We start from the raw sequence: 19,786 nt of genomic DNA, 5'->3' as shown, positions 1-19,786 counted from the left end.
TTCATCGGAATCAAATTGGTAATTATTACTCGTTAGCTCGAAATTTTGGAATGGTGGAGTAATTCATCATTAGAGACTAGGTGATTTTTTGTGGTATGATAGGTTCTAATTTTGTTATTTGATATTGTGATTATGTCGGTTTGTAGGGTGATACCTGAGATTAATATGAGAATTTCTATGTAATTATGTCTAAGATGAGAACTGTAAAATGAAGTGAACTAACTCTGTAGTGCATATTGATGTTTGATAATTTTAATCATATTGTTGTAATTTTCTGTGAGTAAAATCATATCGCCTCTGTTTATAAAGGTATAACCTCTCGTATATAATTAAAGCTGCGCGTTTATATTACGTTTATGCATACATTGTGTCTATGCTGATTTGAATTTATTTGGAATGTTATTGTTTGATACATATAGTGAAATGTTTGTAGGGTAAGAGTTTGTTAAATTTGGGTATTATGTGGCTTGTCCAAGTGTCACACTGTATCCAACTATCCATGGAATTAAGTACTTCAGTACAGTTAACATAGTATGTTGTGTCGGCAGCATATTTGTAATGAGATTATATATTTGTATTGGTTGGTTGATTGAGAAGAGATTAAGAGAAAGCTCTATATTACACACACTGGTCTAGTGAAACACTACATACATTATCTCCTGACTGAATGCAGGGCACTTTACAAAGTATATATGGGCAAGCAAGAGGGTGGTGGGGGGATGTAGTCAGAATTTCCGACGTTATTTTTTCACAAAACTCTCAGATCTATGCTATATTACACACTTATGTATTTCCTGTAAGTGCTCTCAGATTTCAGGAGATAAGGGTCCGGAAAAGGTGGACACAACTGAAGCTGTTTCATCTCTTAGGTGAGAAGCATATTCAGATTGGGCATACATTTGCTGTCTTGGTGGTTTGATTCCTTCCTGCATGAATGATGTGCCCAGACTCCGTGGGTTGAAGCTGTTTGATCCTGCTTGTTGTGCACCCAATGATAATCTCCGGTTTGAAGGACTTCCGTTCAAGTTCCTTTTTGTAGGGGAACCATTGCTGAAACTACCATTCAAATTCCTGTTTGGGATACGTCGAGCACTGGTGCCTGGTCTGGGGCTCAATGAGAGATTATTGTGTACTGTTGCTACCTTTTTCTTTTCTAACTGAAAATTTCAAAGAAGGCTCCATGTTAATATCCAGGTGAGCATCAAATGTTGCTATTATATCTCTTTTATATCATCCTACTTCTTGTACAGTTTAGTCAATTGATTGCATCATGATTCACGTGCTCTATTACTCCCTCTTCTCTTTTCGTGTGTATGTGTGCATATATGTGGTTATTTGGGGAGTGGATATATATGGTGAAATAGTTAGTGCCTTGTATTTCAATCATGATCTATTGCATTATTGCTATCTATTTATGTTTTTGCATTTTGTGTTAGATTAAACTTACTCTTTGTCTTTGCTTCTCTTCTTCCTTTTCCTGTCGCAATGCAATATATTCTTCCAGCATAGCTAGAAGAGGTGCCTGATACCACAACACAAAAGCCATAGCATGCTTGAAGTTAATTACTGAATAAAGCTTACTGTATCATATTGTATTACTTTCTAGTCTCTAGATACTAATTTGAAGTACCTCCAAATCAAAAGGTAAATGAAAATTAATCATAACTGAAGCTCTTACCTCATCATATAAAAACACTTTATTTCTTTCTGCTTCCCATTCTCTGGTCAATGAGATCAACATATCTATTAAAGCTGCAAGCAATTTTGTGTGAGAAACATGTCATCCGACTGGCAATGTTTCAAAGTTTAAGAAAATGATTTAAACTAACGTAAATTGATTCTGATTTACGATCAAAATCCTATTAAAGAACTACCATAGTAATATTAAGTAAAAGATATAGTGATTGATTATGTTTGATTGAGTCTTTTGCGGCAGCTTTGGTGCAGTAAACTCCATTAATCATCATGAAAGTCATTGTTAAAGAACTTTTTGGGGATTATCCTGCTAAAGAGATAATGCAACTTGGTACTTAGTCTTACCTGGGATCTTGATGACTGTTATCCTGGCTCGTTCTGCACGTTTTAAATTCTTGTGAGCACCTCTGCTGACAGAATATCGGTTTTCATCCTGTAGGCAAAGCATCATAACAAACAGTTAAATCTAGGGTTAGGTGTTCATACTTCCATAAATTCATTGGACTAGTTGGATTATATTAACTTAGTTACCCTGTTATATTCTTCCAACCACCGTTCTTCATCACGTGCCAATATCCACTTATCTACCCGTTCCATTATAGCTTTCCTGCTGGAAGCTTCTTCTTGTGCTTTAGCAATCTGTTCATCCATGCTTTTTAGGAGATGGACAAGGTCGATTGTCCCTATTATCCACAATTATTAAATTTGTGTTCAGTATTCAGTAAACATCAGAAAAATTATGGAAAGTTCAAGTTTGTGCCTTATTAGGATGGAAATTTGTGAGTCATCTCTTACCTGAGTCTACAAGATGTGTAATGTTTTCTATTTCAGACGGCGAAGGAATTTCCATGTGTGATCTACTGCATATTTCTTGAAGCTCAAACTGTTTTCTGTGGAATAGCTCTTTCATCTTGCTTGTTTTTAGTTCATCTAGTCTCTGCACTTCAGTCTCAGCCTTGATACAGTAAGAGAGAGATGTTAGACAACCTTCTGAGGCATAGGAGAAATTTTAGAAGAATCAGCAATTTAATTATCGACTAACCTGTTGGATGATGCTGGTGGTGAGGGTTCCAGGTTTTGTTATTTTTTCAAATGGGACTACCAATAAGTTAACAACATGGAAAAATGGTTGGCGCTCTTTTTCTGGTGTATCAATAAGCTTCCACATATCTAACAGTGCTTCACCTAAATGATGAAGCTGCAATGACAAAAATGCTGCGTTTGGTTATCACCAGACATAATTTGGTGGTATTATCTGAATAGATCAAGATAAATTAGCATGTCTTTTCTTGCAGGAGGAAAACCAACCTTCTCAATGCGTTTCTGCTTTTCTTCTTCCAGGGACTTCACAGTATCCTCAAGTTTAGCCAAAATGTTGTCACTTATATTTTTGGCTATGCCACACAATTCGTTTAAGCTTGGATGAATCTTTGTTATAGTCATCGAGGAATCCATTCCCAATAATGCAGCCAGATCATGGATTTGGTTTGTATACCTTTCCACCTTTTGGAGTCTGGTACTCTTTAAATTGAATGATGAAGAAATTAGAACTGAGATTTTAGTACATTCTGGGTTTATCTATTGCTAGCTATCTCCTCTGAGCCTATATGATAGGCCACGTTTCTGATTTAAGCATCCCAGAAATTAAGTTAAGCTCTGAATACTTTTCATTCTAGAAAAAATATTCAAATTACTAACTTGCCTTTTATGACCTCAAATCAGATGTGGTCTATTATTTAGGGGCAGAGGGGTTTTATTTATAATATCATATTTGTAATACCTTCTCGTTTTGGAGTTTTTTAAGCTCAGCTTGGAATTCCTCAAGTCTCTTTAATGAAAGATCATTCTCATTGACCTTCATAACTGATGCAGATTCATCATATTCTGAAAGACCTGATATCTCTGCTTTAATTTTTTGTATCTGCCCTTGAACTGCTTGGAACTGGTTCATCCTCTCTCTTTTCCTTTGCCGCATCTCACTTAAGGCTGGGGTGATTGAATCTATCTGTTGTCTTAGAGTCCCTGCCTTCTTCTCCGGCTGTTGTGATATACAGTCACCCATGTCATAAAAAATTAACAATCTAAGCCTTACTCCCAAAGTTGGGGTCGGCCATTTCATCCAAGATTATAATTCTATTTCTACACTATAAGAGTGAACGCAGGAAAAAAAAAAAACTGTTTCATTTGATATAATCCTGTTAGCTAAGCTCAGCAGAAGATTTGTATTCTGGCCGGATGTGTCTAATCACTTCTATTATCTCATTTGCAGTATAACTAAAAACACCGTCAATTTTGGCATACTATCATATTCTTCTGTTGCTTATTTTTACTAGTATTCACTTGTGAGTCAGTCTGCTACAACTTACAAGAATATCATTTTGAGCAAGCAATTGCAAGAATTCAGCTATTTCCAGTGAGCAAAGAATATTTCCACTTAACATTCACTATTTCTATTCTTATGATTGTTGAATATATCTTCCCAGATGACAGTTTTCTTATCATTGTAAATTGTAATTAGTTGATCTGATTCTTTCGTTTCAGTTTATATGTAGCTAATAACAGTCACAGACGGCTAAGGAAGAAATGAATATACCCTTTCAGGGAGAGAGCGTTCGCCAAGTGACAGAAGAAGCTGCGTAAACTCAGACTCAGATTCAGCCAGTTCCTGATGCAGTCGTGATCTCGCCATGTTAGCATAATCAACCTTCTTCCTGTAAACCCCCAGACACTCCTGCTCAATGTCAAGTAAGACCTTCTCCCTTTCAATTTCATCTTCTCCAACTTCATCCCATATCATCTGCTCCAATACATAACATACAGTTACTAGTCAGAGTAAGTAAAAGTGTAACTCAAGCAAACTTAACAGTAAAAGAAACTTGCCTGCAATTCCTGAAGTAGATATCCACATGAATTTTCGAGTAAACCCGAACTACGAACCGGTATCGGAGTCTGAATCGACCCCATCAGAGTTACACAGCTAACACCAGGGAGTTTACCTTTTGTTTAGGCACTCAAAATAGATACCGAAAAAGTTAGAAATTATGCTTCTGTGAAAAGATTGTGTGATTCTCTGATTGTAGTGTTTGAGATTTTTGCTTAAAAGAAAAGACTGAACAAAAGTAGGTGTAACTATAGCTTTGTGCTTAAGGTTAGTTCATAGTAGTATGTTCTTTTCTTCCTCTTCTTCTTTCCCTTTCTCTCTCCTATATTTTTTTTTATCTTCCCTTTTTTACCTTCTAGGGAGGAGGTGTTGGGTGATCTTCCAGGTTGTCTCTTTCAGTTCATAATTAATTTTTTGTACATTGAAATTTGGTATATAATATAAAGTTTTGTGTCTCTTTCCCTCAACAGCATCCTTCTTTTTCTACATTACATGATATTATAATTATTATTATATGTATGTTATTATGCTGGTTGCTATGCTTTTCTGCAGGTTGGAGTACTTAACTAAGCAATGAGCAACAACACATAAAAAAGAGGGATCTGCTTGAGGTACAAGCGTGACAAGTCATCAGTTCTGTCATCAAACTGCCCTTACTATCACAACTTTCTATGATTCTTACGTCGGCCTCGTTGTTATTAGGTAGTCCCCTCGTAAGGACGTATAATATGAATACGGGATGTGAAATTTTGGTTTATGTAGCCGACCCCATTATTGTGATTAAGGCTTCGACGTAGTTGTACAATCCAGAGATGAAGAATATTATATTATGGCAGCAGGTTATACCAGAAGAATTTGGTAAATAATGATTGGTATTTAGTTGAGTATGATAATAAAGGGAAGGTCTAAATTCGTAATGCATTATTTAAGGGCTAATATAAGATTAGTGTGGATAAGGATCTTGCGTGGTGGGTGGGATCCATGTATAATTAATATTTTGGGATAAAAGCATATGATTTGAATTTTCTTAATTGGTGGGTCATAAATAATTATTGTGTTTTTATTGTTGAGGGATTTTTATAACTATACATTTTTTGTCATTTCATTTATTTTTCTTCAAAAGAAACACAGTTACAATGAGGAAGGAAATATTATACGGAGCATTGTACATTTGTACCTATTTGCCAATTGCCATTATTGTGGGCTGGTTACCACTTGCCAGTTCTTGATTTAAATACAGAAGGGGGTTAGTTAGATAAGTTGGTCAATCCTTTAAATTCTAGGCGGGACTCGAGAGGCTTGAGTTCGATTCTCTTTAAATACTTTGAGAGAATTAGGTTCTTAGCGTTTGAGGTAGCTTAGAGGTTATCATTTTGATCAGTCAAAACACTACTAGAAAAAATAAGAGTGTTTGGCAAGTTAGTGGTGTGAGTAGCGGTAGAGGTAGCGTTTAAGTAGCTTTTCTCAAACGTTAAAATAGTTCGGGTGCAGTTTGTTAATTTTTGCTTACATTTTTTTTAACAATTTATATGATTATTAATATATTTTAATATTGTAACAATGCAACTGCTACTTTTGCCAAAAACTCATACTATCAACAGTTACTTTGACAACTAACCTCTACCTGCTACTAATTGATAGTTACTCACTTCCCTAATAGCTATTCGCTACCGCAAGTTTTGCCAAACAGGACTAAGGCCCTGTTCTTTTGAGCTTCTGGGCAGAGCAGAGCAGATTTCAGCAGAGCAGAGCAAAGCAGAGCCGAGCAGAGCAGAGCAGATTTCATTAATATTAATATTATTATTATTACTAATATTATTATAATTACTAATATTATTATTACTATTATTATTATTATTACTATTATTATTATTATTATTATTTTTACTATTATTATTATTATTATTATTATTATTACTACTATTATTATTATTATTATTATTTTTACTACTACTATTATTATTATTACTATTATTATTATTATTATTATTACTACAATTATTATTACTACTACTACTACTACTACTACTATTATAATCATTAAATTTTATTATTAAATATTAATTATAATTAATAATATTTATATTATTAAATATTAATTATATTATTATTATTATTAATATTATTATTATTATTATCAAATATTAATTATGTTATTATTAATATTATTATTATTAAATATTAATTATATTATTATTAATATTATTATTATTAAATATTAATTATTATTATTATTAAATATTAATATTTAATAATATTATTATTAATAAATATTATATATTATTATTATTAAATATTAATTATATATTATTATTATTAAATATTAATTATATATTATTATTATTATTATTAAATATTAATTATATATTATTATTATTAAATATTAATTATATATTATTATTATTATTAAATATTAATTATATATTATTATTATTAAATATTTATCATTATTATTAAATATTATTTATATATTATTATTATTAAATATTATTTATATATTATTATTATTAAATATTAATTATATATTATTATTATTAAATATTAATTATATATTATTATTATTAAATATTTATTATTATTATTAAATATTAATTATATATTATTATTATTAAATATTTATTATTATTATCATTAAGTATTAATTATTTATTATTATTATTATTAAATATACATTATTATTATAATAATTCAATATTAAGTATTAATTTTAAGCAGAGCAGAGCAGGGCAGAGCAGAGCAGAGCAGATTGAAGCAGAGCAGAGCAAAGCAGAGCAAATTTCAGCAGAGCAAAGCAGCTCTAAAGAACGGGGCCTAAGACCCTGTTCTTTTGAGCTTCTAGGCAGAGCAGAGCAGAGCAGATTTCAGCAGAGCAGAGCAGATTGAAGCAGAGCAGAGCAGATTTCAGCAGAGCAAAGCAGAGCCGAGCAGATTTCATTATTATTATTATTATTATTATTATTATTATTATTATTATCTCAAAAACAAAAGCCATACAACCTACAATAAATTAGTGGGAAGCCGAGATACAATCTGGGCCCCCACTCCTCTAGCTATTGCAAATCCTACCTTAGTGAAGATATGAGCTGCAGCACGAGCCCCAATGTCTTGCGTCGTCGAGAACCTTTGAATCCGCTTTAGTAACGCAACAACCTCTTTCTCTAATTCCCCAAGAGAAGAAAAGGAGAAGGGAATGAAACCATATCCAATCGCCTGACATCGAGCTTCATACTTAACCCGCTTCCGATGAGCTGCATCAGCCACAACTCGCCCAGGAATGAAGTCAGATAGCCCTGACTGTGTCAAAAGAGAAGACCCTGTCAAATCAACACAGACATCGCGACCACGATCCCATGAATAAAGTAACACATCCGCGGGTCTGAGGGCCTCGTCGTTCCCTCCGGCCAACCCAATGTCAACCTCTTTTCTCGCTGAAATCCCAGAACGAAAGCAAACATCAACAAGGGTATCCCGAACAACATTATGCCGATGTTTAATACCCACAATACCAGCACAAGACACTGCGTGATCACCGAAAATATCTCCAGCAAAAACCCTCGAACAAGCAGAGCACAACGTTGAGATAGAGAACAATGGTACACCCAACCGATAGGACAACACACAGCGATAAGTCTTGGCGTTCATCGTCTGACCCAACCCTGAAATAGGAACCGCTCGAAGCCAATCAGAGGCGTGATCACCTTGCTGTGATTTCCATAATGCTGATTGTCGAGGAGTTAAAGAATAAGCAGATTCTGCAGAAGCGGTAACCTTTGTGAAATATATATCTGCCAATTTCTTCATGAGTTTAGGGGCAGCGACCTCACTAGGATTACTCAAAATGTCAGACTCCACTGTCCCATTAAACAGACTCAACGCATCCTCAAAGGCTCGTCCAAGACCAACAATGCCAGCATGCCGAAGAAGTTGTGTCTGCAACCCAGCAGACTGTAACCGAGAAGCAAGAAAAGCATAGTGACGAACATCACCTGCAGAATAAACACCAAGCCCTCCAAACGCAAATGGTAAGGTGGCAAGTCGCCACTGCCAATCACCAAACCCCGGCCCCGAAGCAGTAACAATACGCTCCATGGAAGATCGAAGAGCTGCATCAAAAGTGCGCTGAGCCACCTCAAAAGTACTAGGAGGACAAGTACGCAATGCAAAGTAGAGTTTTGAAACTCCAGTACATGCCCTAAGTAACAACAGCTCACACTGAGGATCATCGAGCATAGCGACCTTATTATTATTATCATTATTATTATTATTATTGCTAATATTATTACTATTACTATTATTATAATAATTATTATTATTACAATTAATACTACTACTACTACTACTACTACTACTACTACTACTACTACTACTACTACTACTAATACTATAATAATAATAGTAATGATTTATTATAGTTATTAAATATTAAATATTATTATTATTATTATTATTATTATTATTATTATTATTATTATTATTATTATTATTATTACTACTACTACTACAACTACTACTACTACTACTACTACTACTACTACTACTATTATTATAATCATTAAATTTTATTATTAAATATTAATTATTATTAATAATATTAATATTATTAAATATTAATTATATTATTATTATTAATATTATTATTATGTTTTCAAAAAAAATATTATTATTATTATTAATATTATTATTATTATTAATATTATTATTATTAAATATTAATTATTATTATTATTAAATATTAATTTATAATAATATTATTATTATTATTAAATATTAATTATTATTATTATTATTATTAAATATTAATTATATATTATTATTATTAAATATTAATTATATATTATTATTAAATATTAATTATATATTATTATTAAATATTAATTATTATTATTAAACATTATTTATTTAGTATTATTATTAAATATTAATTATTATTATCATTAAGTATTAATTATTTATTATTATTAAATATACATTATTATTATAATAATTCAATATTAAGTATTAATTTTAAGCAGAGCAGGGCAGAGCAGAGCAGATTTCAGCAGAGCAGAGCAAATTTCAGCAGAGCAGAGCAAAACAGAGCAGCTCTAAAGAACGGGGCCTAATTCTTGTTACCATCTCTCAAAGTGGGTATTCTCCGTACCAAATTATCATTTCTTTCGCAGATTTTGTAATAACATACTTTAACTTTTTTTTTTTTGTCTTTTAAAAAGGTGTTAGAAATGAGTTACAAAAGATAATGAGGGAATTAAAATTGTGGTTTAGACTTTTTAAAGTTTAAATTGATCATTTTGTCATAATTGACTAGATTTATATTTTAATATTACTTCGTACTAGCTAATATGATTAACTTCCAAAGTATTGTCCAAATTCTTAGAACTAATATGAAAATTTTTAAATTGAAAATTTGACATCATTGTATCAAACAATGTCGACTATATCTTAACTACTCGTACTTGACAAAGATTTTATTGGCATTTTTTTTAACTAGAAGATCGTCAACCATGCAAGACCTTACAAAGTTACAAGGCTATACTATCAGCATTTTTTTGATGCTGTCAAGAGATAGGGCACAAATATAATGAGAAGATATATTAACGTTTTTGCCAATATAACTTTTGCTTTTAATTAACCTTATGTTTTTCTAAAAATGAAAATTAACCTTATCTTCTTTATATGTAAGAAGTAAGAATTAAACATAATTTCGGAACAACTTGTCTTGTGTGTGGCTGATCACATCGTCTAGCCACTTATTAAATAACAAAGTAACTCCAATAATACTGACCAAGTAACCCATATAATACTGACCAAGTAACCCCTATAACACTGATTGAGTAACCCTATAACACTGACCAAGTAACCCCTACTACACTAACGAAGTAATCCCTATAATAATTGGTCACACCGTGGTCAGCCACATATAAGAATTTGTGATTTCCGAATTACTCATATATGTAAGATTTATATGCAATTTTCTTACGAGTGAGGGCTTGTTCACATTTACTTAATTTCAGTTCAGTTCAGCTCAACTCCAATCAGTTCAGTTCAGTTCAATTCAGCTCCAATCAGTTATGTTCAGTAAATATGAACATGCCCTAAATCGCTACTTGAGTTGTGATTTATCATCTACGTGACCATAAATTGCCACTCCGTACTTTAAGTAACAATTAATACGGAGTAATGTATAGAATATTCTAAGCCTTAAGTTAAAGGAAAACCACTACCATACCTTAGGTGTTTAATCGGTATGAAGAACATACTTTGTACTCCGTATTTATTTTAGACTATGGATTAGTTAGAAATAAAAATGTTCAACAAAATTGTAAAAAGTTCAAGTGAAATTGTACTTATAGCTGTATCATTTGTAGGACATATTGATAAAAAATGTTTATGAAACTGTTATTATCTTTAATCATCAATAAATATAAATATCTGATATCCAAAAAATATGTAATTAGACGAATGTAAGAGACTCGTACATAATTAAAAATGAACATATAAACATGGTGGAAAGTCGATATGATACCACTTAAAAACACTTACTCAAATAGAGTAATTAGTAGGTAATTTGTAACAATAATCCCAACCCATCTACTCCACTTGATGAACCAAAACTTAAATTATTGGTAATTTGATTTAATTAGCTGAAGAAAGTGGGTTGTGATAATCTTTCTTTTTCTGGAACCCCACGGCTCCCACCAAATTACTTTAATGCAAAATTAGTGGTATGATGATTAATACATGATAAGTCCATTCTACCTTATTATAGTAGAAATAAATCAATAATAATAAATAATAATGTCATATTAGTCAGCTTTCAGTTATGATTAAATGTATTTTAAACAGAAGGTTATTGTACTTTAATTAGCATATCATTGAAGGCAGTGTTTGGTACAATGATTAATTTATGCCAATTGAATCATATATTTTGGAAGTATCTTTCATGCTTGAGTGGAGGAAGGAATAATCAATAATGTAGCCGTTACATTTTGCTGTTTTCTATGGGAATCCTAAACAAAGCATTAATGAGATGCTCTGTTCTTCGAGCAAATATTAGTTCAAATATGTTTTACTCCTTTCGTCCCTAAATTACATTCTTTCAAAAAAAAAATTACATTCTTACTCCTTTCGTCCCTAAATAGTAGAGAGAAGTATGAATGTAATTTAGGGACGGAGGAAGTAATAGGTTCTGACAAGTAAAGATGGAAACATATATAATTACTCAAGTTCAATTAAAAATTACAGTTATATTAATCAAGAATTTAGGAATGTAATACATTTATATACTACTCGTACATTTATCAACCAATTGACTATTGATGTAATAGTAATTGAGACTACACATGATAGGGAGGATTAACAATTGGGAGAAAACTAGAACCTAACCACCCAGAATTAATCTCTTAATCCAAATTAGCCTAAAATTACAGTACATTCTTAACGACTTAACATGACAATTAATTCGAAACAAAAGGATTTATATTTATCCAATAAGAATCCAAAGCCAAGCAACTGAATTAAAGTAAACTAGTAAGAGCACCATTCATTTTCTCAAGGAACAATGCTTTATTATTCTTGGTTTGAGAGTGTATTTATGAGTTTCAGTTAAATTTGAAAATTGAAACGATGAAGATTATCTTGATTATTAAAACTTGTTAAAAGGAGTCAAGATCCATATTTACAGGCAAACGAACTCATTGCACACACTCTTAGAACACATTATCCAAAATTTAAGGTTCATATGAGATTCATTAAGTATTCTTAAATTCATACTCCAAAATTCTGGCAACATTGAAAGAAAGAAAAATTATGAATACTGAGGAGTAGTAGTGTATGTGCCTTCAAAAAAAAAAAAAAGTAGTAGTAGTGTATGTGTTGTACTTTTAAGAGAACTGTTCATGCTCGCTTTCATTAAACTTAATGGAACGAATGAAATAATTATTCAGAATCCTTTATAAAAGTACAAGTGAAATCCCGCTGCCAGTCCCAAGCCTAGATAAAGGAGGAGGGTTACAACAGACCAGTGATAGCCATTATAAAACTTTGTTACATCGCTTGACTTGAGACACAATTTCGGAGAATAGTATTAGGATAAGTCACCTCCTGCCTCTTGAGAAGTCCTCATGTTGGTTTATGTAGCTGACTCCATATATAGAATTAAGGCGTTCAAGCAGAAGAAGAAGATTTCAAATTCCACAGAAGCTGTGATGCGTGCAAGATTGTAGGATACTAAGTTGTTTTCTTTGGTTTTGCAAAATGTTATAACTGCAAATATTTTCAAATTTGATCAGCTACTGTATTTAGAAATGATCAGTTCACCAGCACATGTTTCACTGGAGTCTCTTGGAAGGATTGTGCTGTTGTGTTTTGTAAGACAAGGTATGGCCTATTATGTAAGGTGGTCGTGCCAAAAACTAGTAAACAACACAAAAAATGCACCATCATTATAAGCTTACATCGATAATATCATAGTACTTGGTACATTGTCTGTAGAAGTCGATTTCCTGAGATACAAAGAGCCACCCAAGCAGCAGAAAAGCCTAAACTCCACCTAATAATCTAATCATTTTCACAAAGGAGGGTCAAGAAGCTATTAGTAATAGCGTGGACGTGGACCCGTATTGTAAACTCGACCCCCAGGGGTCGGGACTCTAGTATCAGCTCCTTGGATTCTCCCACGTCCAAATGATTCATGACGCTCTCTGTATGAATCAAACTCTACCCTGCCATCAAACTGCTGATGAGGTTCACCAGGGGCCATATCTGGTGCTCCATATCCATGAGGACCAGGATGACCCTGATTCATGTCACCGGGCCCACTGTTGTTCTGGTAGGGGGTCATGCCAGCAAGCTGGTATGTCTGTAAGCGTGCCTGGGACTCTCTTTGGAGAAATTCTTCTCTCAGAGTGGCATACTTAGCTCGAAGTGAAGATAACTTTTCTTGATATTGATTATTGATCTCAATGATTTTCTGAAACATCCACAAATTCAGCAGTCCATGACATAAAGATAGCTATAATAGTAGAACAAACAAGCGAAATTTGCCAGATATTATATGAATTATTTGAGTCATTTTTTTTATTCCAAAAGTTCAATCAACAGACTTAGCGACTAACAGCATGCCCTGTTTGAACGAGAACAGTAATTCTCATTTGCAAAATAAGAAGAGTAAAGGAAAGCAGATATCATCAAAGTGAACTCACTGGCATGGATAATATTTAAGTAGAGGTTTGAGTTTCCAAAGTACTATAGAATGGCGAAAAGCCGCAAACAGCGCAAAGGAATGGAAACTAAAAAATGTGTACTTAGGGTACGCTAGAGGTTTCTTAGTCCCCGCTAAGTTTCTTTTGTCAGCTACTGAAGAAATAAATATACCAATGCAGAAGCATGCTACTTCATAGTGACATCAAATGAGCTTCAGAGAATGCTGACTCAAATTGCACAAGGACGATCAGAATTTTATAAAGAGCTTAGTTGTCATAAAGCAGGTCACAAGTAAAACAAAACAATTACTGTCCAAAGTTGAGCAAATGAATTTTCAGAGCAGAGAATTTTGCATTTAGCAGTAGGAGAGATAAGCAGAATGAAGACCTATGAGCTTCCAGAAAATATGCCCAATATTCTCTTAGGCATTCTGAACTTCTGATAAAAGAGAAATAAAATACTCTCAGTTTCATTTTTGGAGAACGAAAGATAAACAGAAGTTATAAAACTTCTATTTGGACATCTAAAAAAAACAAAACACACACACACACACACACACACAGTTGTAAGTTTGTGGTGGTCTCCATGATAACCAAAAAAGAATGACAACATACAGTGACACAGTTACTTTCTCCTAAACAAATTTTCTCAACATGTGACACAGTTAATTTCTCCTAAACAAATTTTATCCAACAGACAATGGCAGCAAGCAGTAAAATAAATTGACATATTTTCTCAGCATTTAGCATAGCAGCAAAGCTCCATATTTTCCGAGCACGTCCAATAATTATTTGGAAATTTCCAAGACATCTTCAACCAAAAATTAAAAGGGTTCCAATAATAGGACTCCTGTGTATTATTTATATTCCTTATTGATTCACCTGCTAGAGTACAGAAAGATTCAAAATAGCAACAGTAAAACTCACCTCTCTGTGTCTAGCAGTTTCTGCATCCTCTGCGTCATCCTGCTCTTTTATAAATTTCATAATATCTCTATGGAACTTTTGGTCAAGCCTTTCCAAAGTCTGTGGAACTGGATTGTCTTCATATCCAACTTCCATATCTTGCTCCTGGGAGTGGACTCTTTGCTCTTGATTTGAGCCCATTTTTGTGTCTGGCATCTGATTAGGATAGAATGATCTGCCTGCATTCCCCCCTTGTCCTGGAAATGAAAAGCATAATAAAGTATCAGATTTAATTTAAACAACTTGAACTTGAACCACAAAGGCAACTGATCATAATGAGGATGAACATTAGAGATACAACTAGTGAGGTCAATTAAGAGATATTAGAAGAGAAAAGGGAAGGGAATAATAGGGGAAAAGAAATATGAAAGGCAGTAAAGGGAATCTACTTGGCCAACCAAGCATTTGATATCGAGTATTAACTTCTATCAATCACCTATAATAGAACACGGGTTATATGCCTAACTCGGTATTCAATATGGGAAGGCAAATCAAGCAGGCCTGAAAATTTAATGAAACTGTGTAAGTTAAGAGACTTTTACTTAGACAGTAATTCTCTCCATTCTCAGTATCAACCTCCCAAACTTACCTAGCACGAAAGTAAATTAGTCGGATACTTGAATTTTGTGACTTTGTTACACAGAAAACACTATGTAAAAAAATTAACAAGCTTCCATTTATATTGTTTTCCTTTCCTAAGCACCTGGCAAATACCATATTCAATTGAGTACTTAACGTCTTAACCTACCTTTTAACTAAATTCATGTTATTAAGGACTGTTAGTAACTTAGTCATGCAACGAGATTAGTCAAGAAAGAGCCTGCAAACAACTTCAATGCACTATTGCCAAACAACCGCATACGTATCAGATACAGGAATTCACAGCTTTGTGCAGTGTTTCAATTCCTCAAAAATGGCTGATACAATTGCAAGGAAGCAGTGGCAGCTTGAAAGGCTACTTGAAGTACAGCTTGTTTTCTAAAACTTATAATTATCTTCAACAATATTTCCAGATGCCCATCACTCTAGCTGTCTAGCATGAGCTCAGTGGATTTATTCTGAGTTCCTGACAAGTCTCCTAAACAGATTACAAGGCTGGGGAGTATATATGTAAGTAATTAAGTATGGTGGTAAGTAGACCTGGTTATTGGGTAGGGTAGCACAATGGTAATAGGGCCAGACCAAGCTTAAAGGGCTTTTAACGGATAGGGCCCTTGTTGAGTAGGGTCATAATAGGGCCAAAATGTTTGTCTAATTTAATAAATAAAGAAAATAGATAATGTACAAAAATTCGTATTCAATATATACTTGATTATAGACCCGATATTGATGCACGACACACATTGTCCCGACCCGCTATTGAACCTATAATTTGTAACCCTTTTTGACATGACCTGCAATCGACGCTGACCCGACCCGCCCAATAACCAGGTCTAGTGGTAACTGGTAAGGTGGTTGATATTAGTACCATCCTGTCAGGCTGTCAGCATGTGGAAATCATGTTTAAATCGGAATGCCTAATGGCAAGTCCAATTTTGACATATTGTTTTAAGTGTCTTGTAGATGGGAACAAAATAGCATTGTGCACTAAGCTTTTATGCATTTGCAAAATACAACATGATCACTTTTAGAGAGTAATGAACCCAAGGCAATTTTTGTTTGGAGCGGGGCCCACGTTCAGCAGGTACACAATTGGGTACGAGGGGTACAGATAGTAAGAAAACTAAGAAAATAGGTAATGACATACAAAATTAATCATACACAACATGAACATGATAGAATTTCGTGACCCTAGATAATCACAAAGTAATTACAAGGCTTGCTAGAGGGAATAATAATTATGGGCAATATTTTTGAGACACCTTTGGAGAGCTCTTGCCAGATTGACTACAAAACAGTGAAAATATTAATTTGGATCCACTGTCTATATAGCCAAGATGAACAAAATGGACCCAAATAACCATGGGAACTGGGAAGCTACTTAAGGGTCAAGGAGACTTCCATTGGATTACTATTTGAACTTTACACTAGTGTCAAGAGGATCTCCTATGCATGACTAATACCATATTACCGGAAAAATCAATCTATATAAGGCGTTAATTACAATCCTGATGGTACTTGAGCAAACCAACAGTGCTTCCTCCAATTTACACTGTAATCTTTCATTGCTCCCCAAATAAAGTCTCATTAACGTTAATTATATAACTTTTGATATGAGCTAAATTTAAGCAAGTGAGATTTCTGCAAATTGCTGTCATTTCCGAATAACATATGACCAGTCTAGATCGAAGCCAATTCCTGCAGACTCATGGGGTGATATGACTATATGAATCTGATACTAATCATCTATGTCAAGGGAACCACAGTTGGAAGTTGCTAGGAAGTCTAGAAAATTATCACACAATGTTTTCCAAGGGTTTGAAGCTAGTCCTCTCAAACAACTAGCCTTATTTAGGGCAATCAATCTTGAATCCTGCTGGAAATTATGCCAGCCACAATAATTTCAATTCACTTAGGTAGAGATTCTATCGGTCAAAGGATGTCAATGGCATGAACTACAGCTTCACTTAACCAACCAAACAGCTTCCTTACAACTTTCCATTTTCTACCAATCACCAAAATCATTATCTTGAGCACAAATTATAGACTTTGTAGTCAGTCCAAGTATTGGCTGGTCAAATATTCATTTATCTCCTATACCCATGAGCAAACTCTATACTAGTCTCATATGTGTGAAGTGTTCAAAATTGGCCCAACGAATGGCGATTCATACTGGTCTCACATGGGAGTCCACGTTTAAATTTTATATGGATGAAGTCACACAAGGTGACAATTCACCCAATGATGAATTGTCGATCTTGCAAATCCAAGATTACTGAAAGGGTGATATAATCAATATCTCATCAGCAATGAAAATATACACTGTATAATCATCTTATCTCAAAATTATGTATCCCTAGCTTTACTAGAGACAGAATAGGAGGTCCATGCTTAACATTTTTAAGATCCAAAATACAAAATGATTGCAAGTAAGAAGTCTTACGCAAGCCCAATTTTTTTTTTAAAAAAACAGCTGTACATTGTTATATTTACAGATGTCTAATTGAAAAGAATACTCATAACATAAATCAGAATTTGGTACTGGAAAATAGAAAGATTTACATATTATTTGGATATAAGGATATGGAGAGAAAGGGAGGGAAGGGAAAAGAAGGGGAGCAAATCCCTTTGTTTGGATAAGGAGTTGTAGGAAGGAAGGGAAGGGGGGGGGGGGGGGGGGGAGGGAGGGATCCACTATTCCAGTTTCCCTCCCTCTTCAACTAACATTCTCTCTCCAAAAATGGAGAGATTTGGAGGGAATTAGAGCTAAATCTCCTCCCTCCCTTTCCTCCTTTTTCCATCCCCTTCCTTTCTCTTCCAAGTTGCTATCCAAACATTTGCAAGCAAGGGAAGGAAGAGAGAGGGAGGGTATAGGTGAACTCCATTTTCCCTCCAAATCTCTCTAATTTTGGAGAGATTATGCTATTAAAGAGAGAGAGAAAATGGATCCTTCCCTCTTCTTCCCCTTCCTTCCCCCAATCCTTTACCCAATCCAGAAAAATTGTCCTCCTCCCTTTCACTTCTCTTCTCTTCTTTTCCTTCCATTCCTTCTACCCTAATAAACTGTTAGAGCATCACACATAAAATTAAAACTTGCAATAAATTAGACGAAAAGAGGACTCACCATCACTGTAGAGTTGAGGTGACATTTGCTGGGCATCTCTTTCCCATCGCCACTGACCTTCTGCTTTCTTTGAAGTATATTGACGCTCATCTGGAAATGAATCAGGTCTCCCGGAGTAATTATTAACCATTGAATTTTGATGCATTCTCTGATGAGACAAGTTATGCATTTGAGATGAACATCAAGGAGAGATACAAGATTTTTGAATTGGAAATATGTTAAAACTTAGAACTTTATAATGAAATGGTGTAACACAAAAAGACTGTCTAATATCTTCAATTATATAGCTTACACCTGTGCAAAAAGAGAAATGTTTTATTACTTAATCTTCTTCAACCTATAATTACAATATTTACAAAGATTGGGTTGTTTGTCATTGACTTTGTTTTCTTAAATTTAGGTGCATCATTCATCATTTCCTATTTTAATAGATGGAACATTTATTCTTTAGTTTATTAACATTCATGAAGTGATCATGAAAAGAAAATAACATGTGTTCCTAGCACAGGAGCACAAGAATAAACTCTTTATAAATCGACCATGTAAATCTAGTACACAATCCGCCATACCAACAATCATAAGTTCATAACTACAATTCGACATGAAATTCACAATTGCAATAATAAACCCACCATTTTCATAAATACACACTAGCATAAAAACATTTTTGAAATCATCACCATTAACCAATCCAATCAACAACCATTTCACTCCCGAGCTAACCAAGTCATTAATTTGTCTAATTCGCTTAAAATCCAACCAAATATCACAACCCGCTAAAAATTTAAGGTTGCTGATTACTGCAAAAGATCAAACCAAATTTAATCAAACAAACTTAAAGTTCAAAGAACCTACTCAACATTTACAAAACCCAACTCAAAAATTGAACAAATTAAGCTAATAATTAACAATCTTATTCACCCGGCCCTTAATTCTCCAATAATTTCAGACCTCAAACTCATAAAACCAACAAAGAAATAAACAAATTTTAGAAACTTGTCGGTAAAATTGAAAAAAAAAATGAAATCTTGCAAGAAAGAGAAGATACCCAACAGATATATTGGCGCTATAATTTCTGCTGCAGTTGCTGAATTCGTCGTCCACCCTCTGAGTGCAGTAGTTGCTCTGAAATTACTGCAATTTGCAATTATCTCCCATTAAAAAGGGTTTTATGAAACCTAATTGATTTTCCCAAGTAAGTTTGATAATCTGGTAATTTCTCGTTTGCGTCATTTCTTAATTATTGTGAAAACCCGTGGTATATAATGTACTTCTTCTGTTTTTGTTTACATAAAACGCATTTTTTTGACATGTTTTTTA

General features: G+C 33.5%; 2 protein-coding genes across 3 annotated transcripts; both read right to left on the bottom strand.

Moving 5' to 3' along the window:
- Positions 1 to 633: 633 nt before the first annotated feature.
- Positions 634 to 5,043, bottom strand: LOC145601459 (65-kDa microtubule-associated protein 8-like). The gene is made up of 11 exons (XM_081657479.1): positions 4,576 to 5,043; positions 4,289 to 4,492; positions 3,476 to 3,733; positions 3,004 to 3,216; positions 2,738 to 2,893; positions 2,491 to 2,650; positions 2,227 to 2,378; positions 2,041 to 2,128; positions 1,679 to 1,752; positions 1,448 to 1,522; positions 634 to 1,157 (listed from the first exon to the last, which is right to left on the bottom strand). The coding sequence occupies exons 1-11, from the start codon at positions 4,657 to 4,659 to the stop codon at positions 807 to 809; spliced, it is 1,815 nt and encodes a 604-aa protein (XP_081513605.1). The 5' UTR covers positions 4,660 to 5,043; the 3' UTR covers positions 634 to 806.
- A 7,974-nt stretch (positions 5,044 to 13,017) lies between these two features.
- LOC145601976 (uncharacterized) lies at positions 13,018 to 19,680 on the bottom strand. 2 transcript variants are annotated; one of them, XM_081658074.1, is made up of 4 exons: positions 19,515 to 19,680; positions 18,467 to 18,614; positions 14,704 to 14,939; positions 13,018 to 13,544 (listed from the first exon to the last, which is right to left on the bottom strand). In XM_081658074.1, the coding sequence occupies exons 2-4, from the start codon at positions 18,609 to 18,611 to the stop codon at positions 13,167 to 13,169; spliced, it is 759 nt and encodes a 252-aa protein (XP_081514200.1). In that variant the 5' UTR covers positions 18,612 to 18,614; positions 19,515 to 19,680; the 3' UTR covers positions 13,018 to 13,166. The 2 variants fall into 2 exon arrangements, with proteins under 2 accessions (XP_081514200.1, XP_081514201.1); XM_081658075.1 differs by having other exon boundaries at positions 19,520 to 19,680.
- Positions 19,681 to 19,786: the final 106 nt, after the last annotated feature.

Source organism: Chenopodium album, chromosome 21 (genome assembly GCF_948465745.1).
Source record: "Chenopodium album chromosome 21, dcCheAlbu1.1, whole genome shotgun sequence".
In the NCBI taxonomy this organism is placed as follows: Eukaryota; Viridiplantae; Streptophyta; class Magnoliopsida; order Caryophyllales; family Amaranthaceae; genus Chenopodium; species Chenopodium album.
Note: the sequence above shows the minus strand (reverse complement) of the source record. Positions and strands in the feature narration are given on the sequence as shown.

What these genes read in the sequence shown, in the direction of transcription:
- LOC145601459 (XM_081657479.1), bottom strand. Translation starts at nt 4,659, where the DNA reads ATGGGGTCGATTCAGACTCCGATACCGGTTCGTAGTTCGGGTTTACTC. An exon ending in AGCAGAAACGCATTGAGAAG is followed by an intron (nt 2,894 to 3,003) that starts GTTGGTTTTCCT and finishes TTGTCATTGCAG; the next exon opens with CTTCATCATTTAGGTGAAGC. An exon ending in AAGAGAAGCAAAGACAAAGA is followed by an intron (nt 1,158 to 1,447) that starts GTAAGTTTAATC and finishes TGAAATTTTCAG; the next exon opens with TTAGAAAAGAAAAAGGTAGC.
- LOC145601976 (XM_081658074.1), bottom strand. Translation starts at nt 18,611, where the DNA reads ATGCATCAAAATTCAATGGTTAATAATTACTCCGGGAGACCTGATTCA. An exon ending in ACCTCAACTCTACAGTGATG is followed by an intron (nt 14,940 to 18,466) that starts GTGAGTCCTCTT and finishes TTTCATTTCCAG; the next exon opens with GACAAGGGGGGAATGCAGGC. An exon ending in AAACTGCTAGACACAGAGAG is followed by an intron (nt 13,545 to 14,703) that starts GTGAGTTTTACT and finishes TGGATGTTTCAG; the next exon opens with AAAATCATTGAGATCAATAA.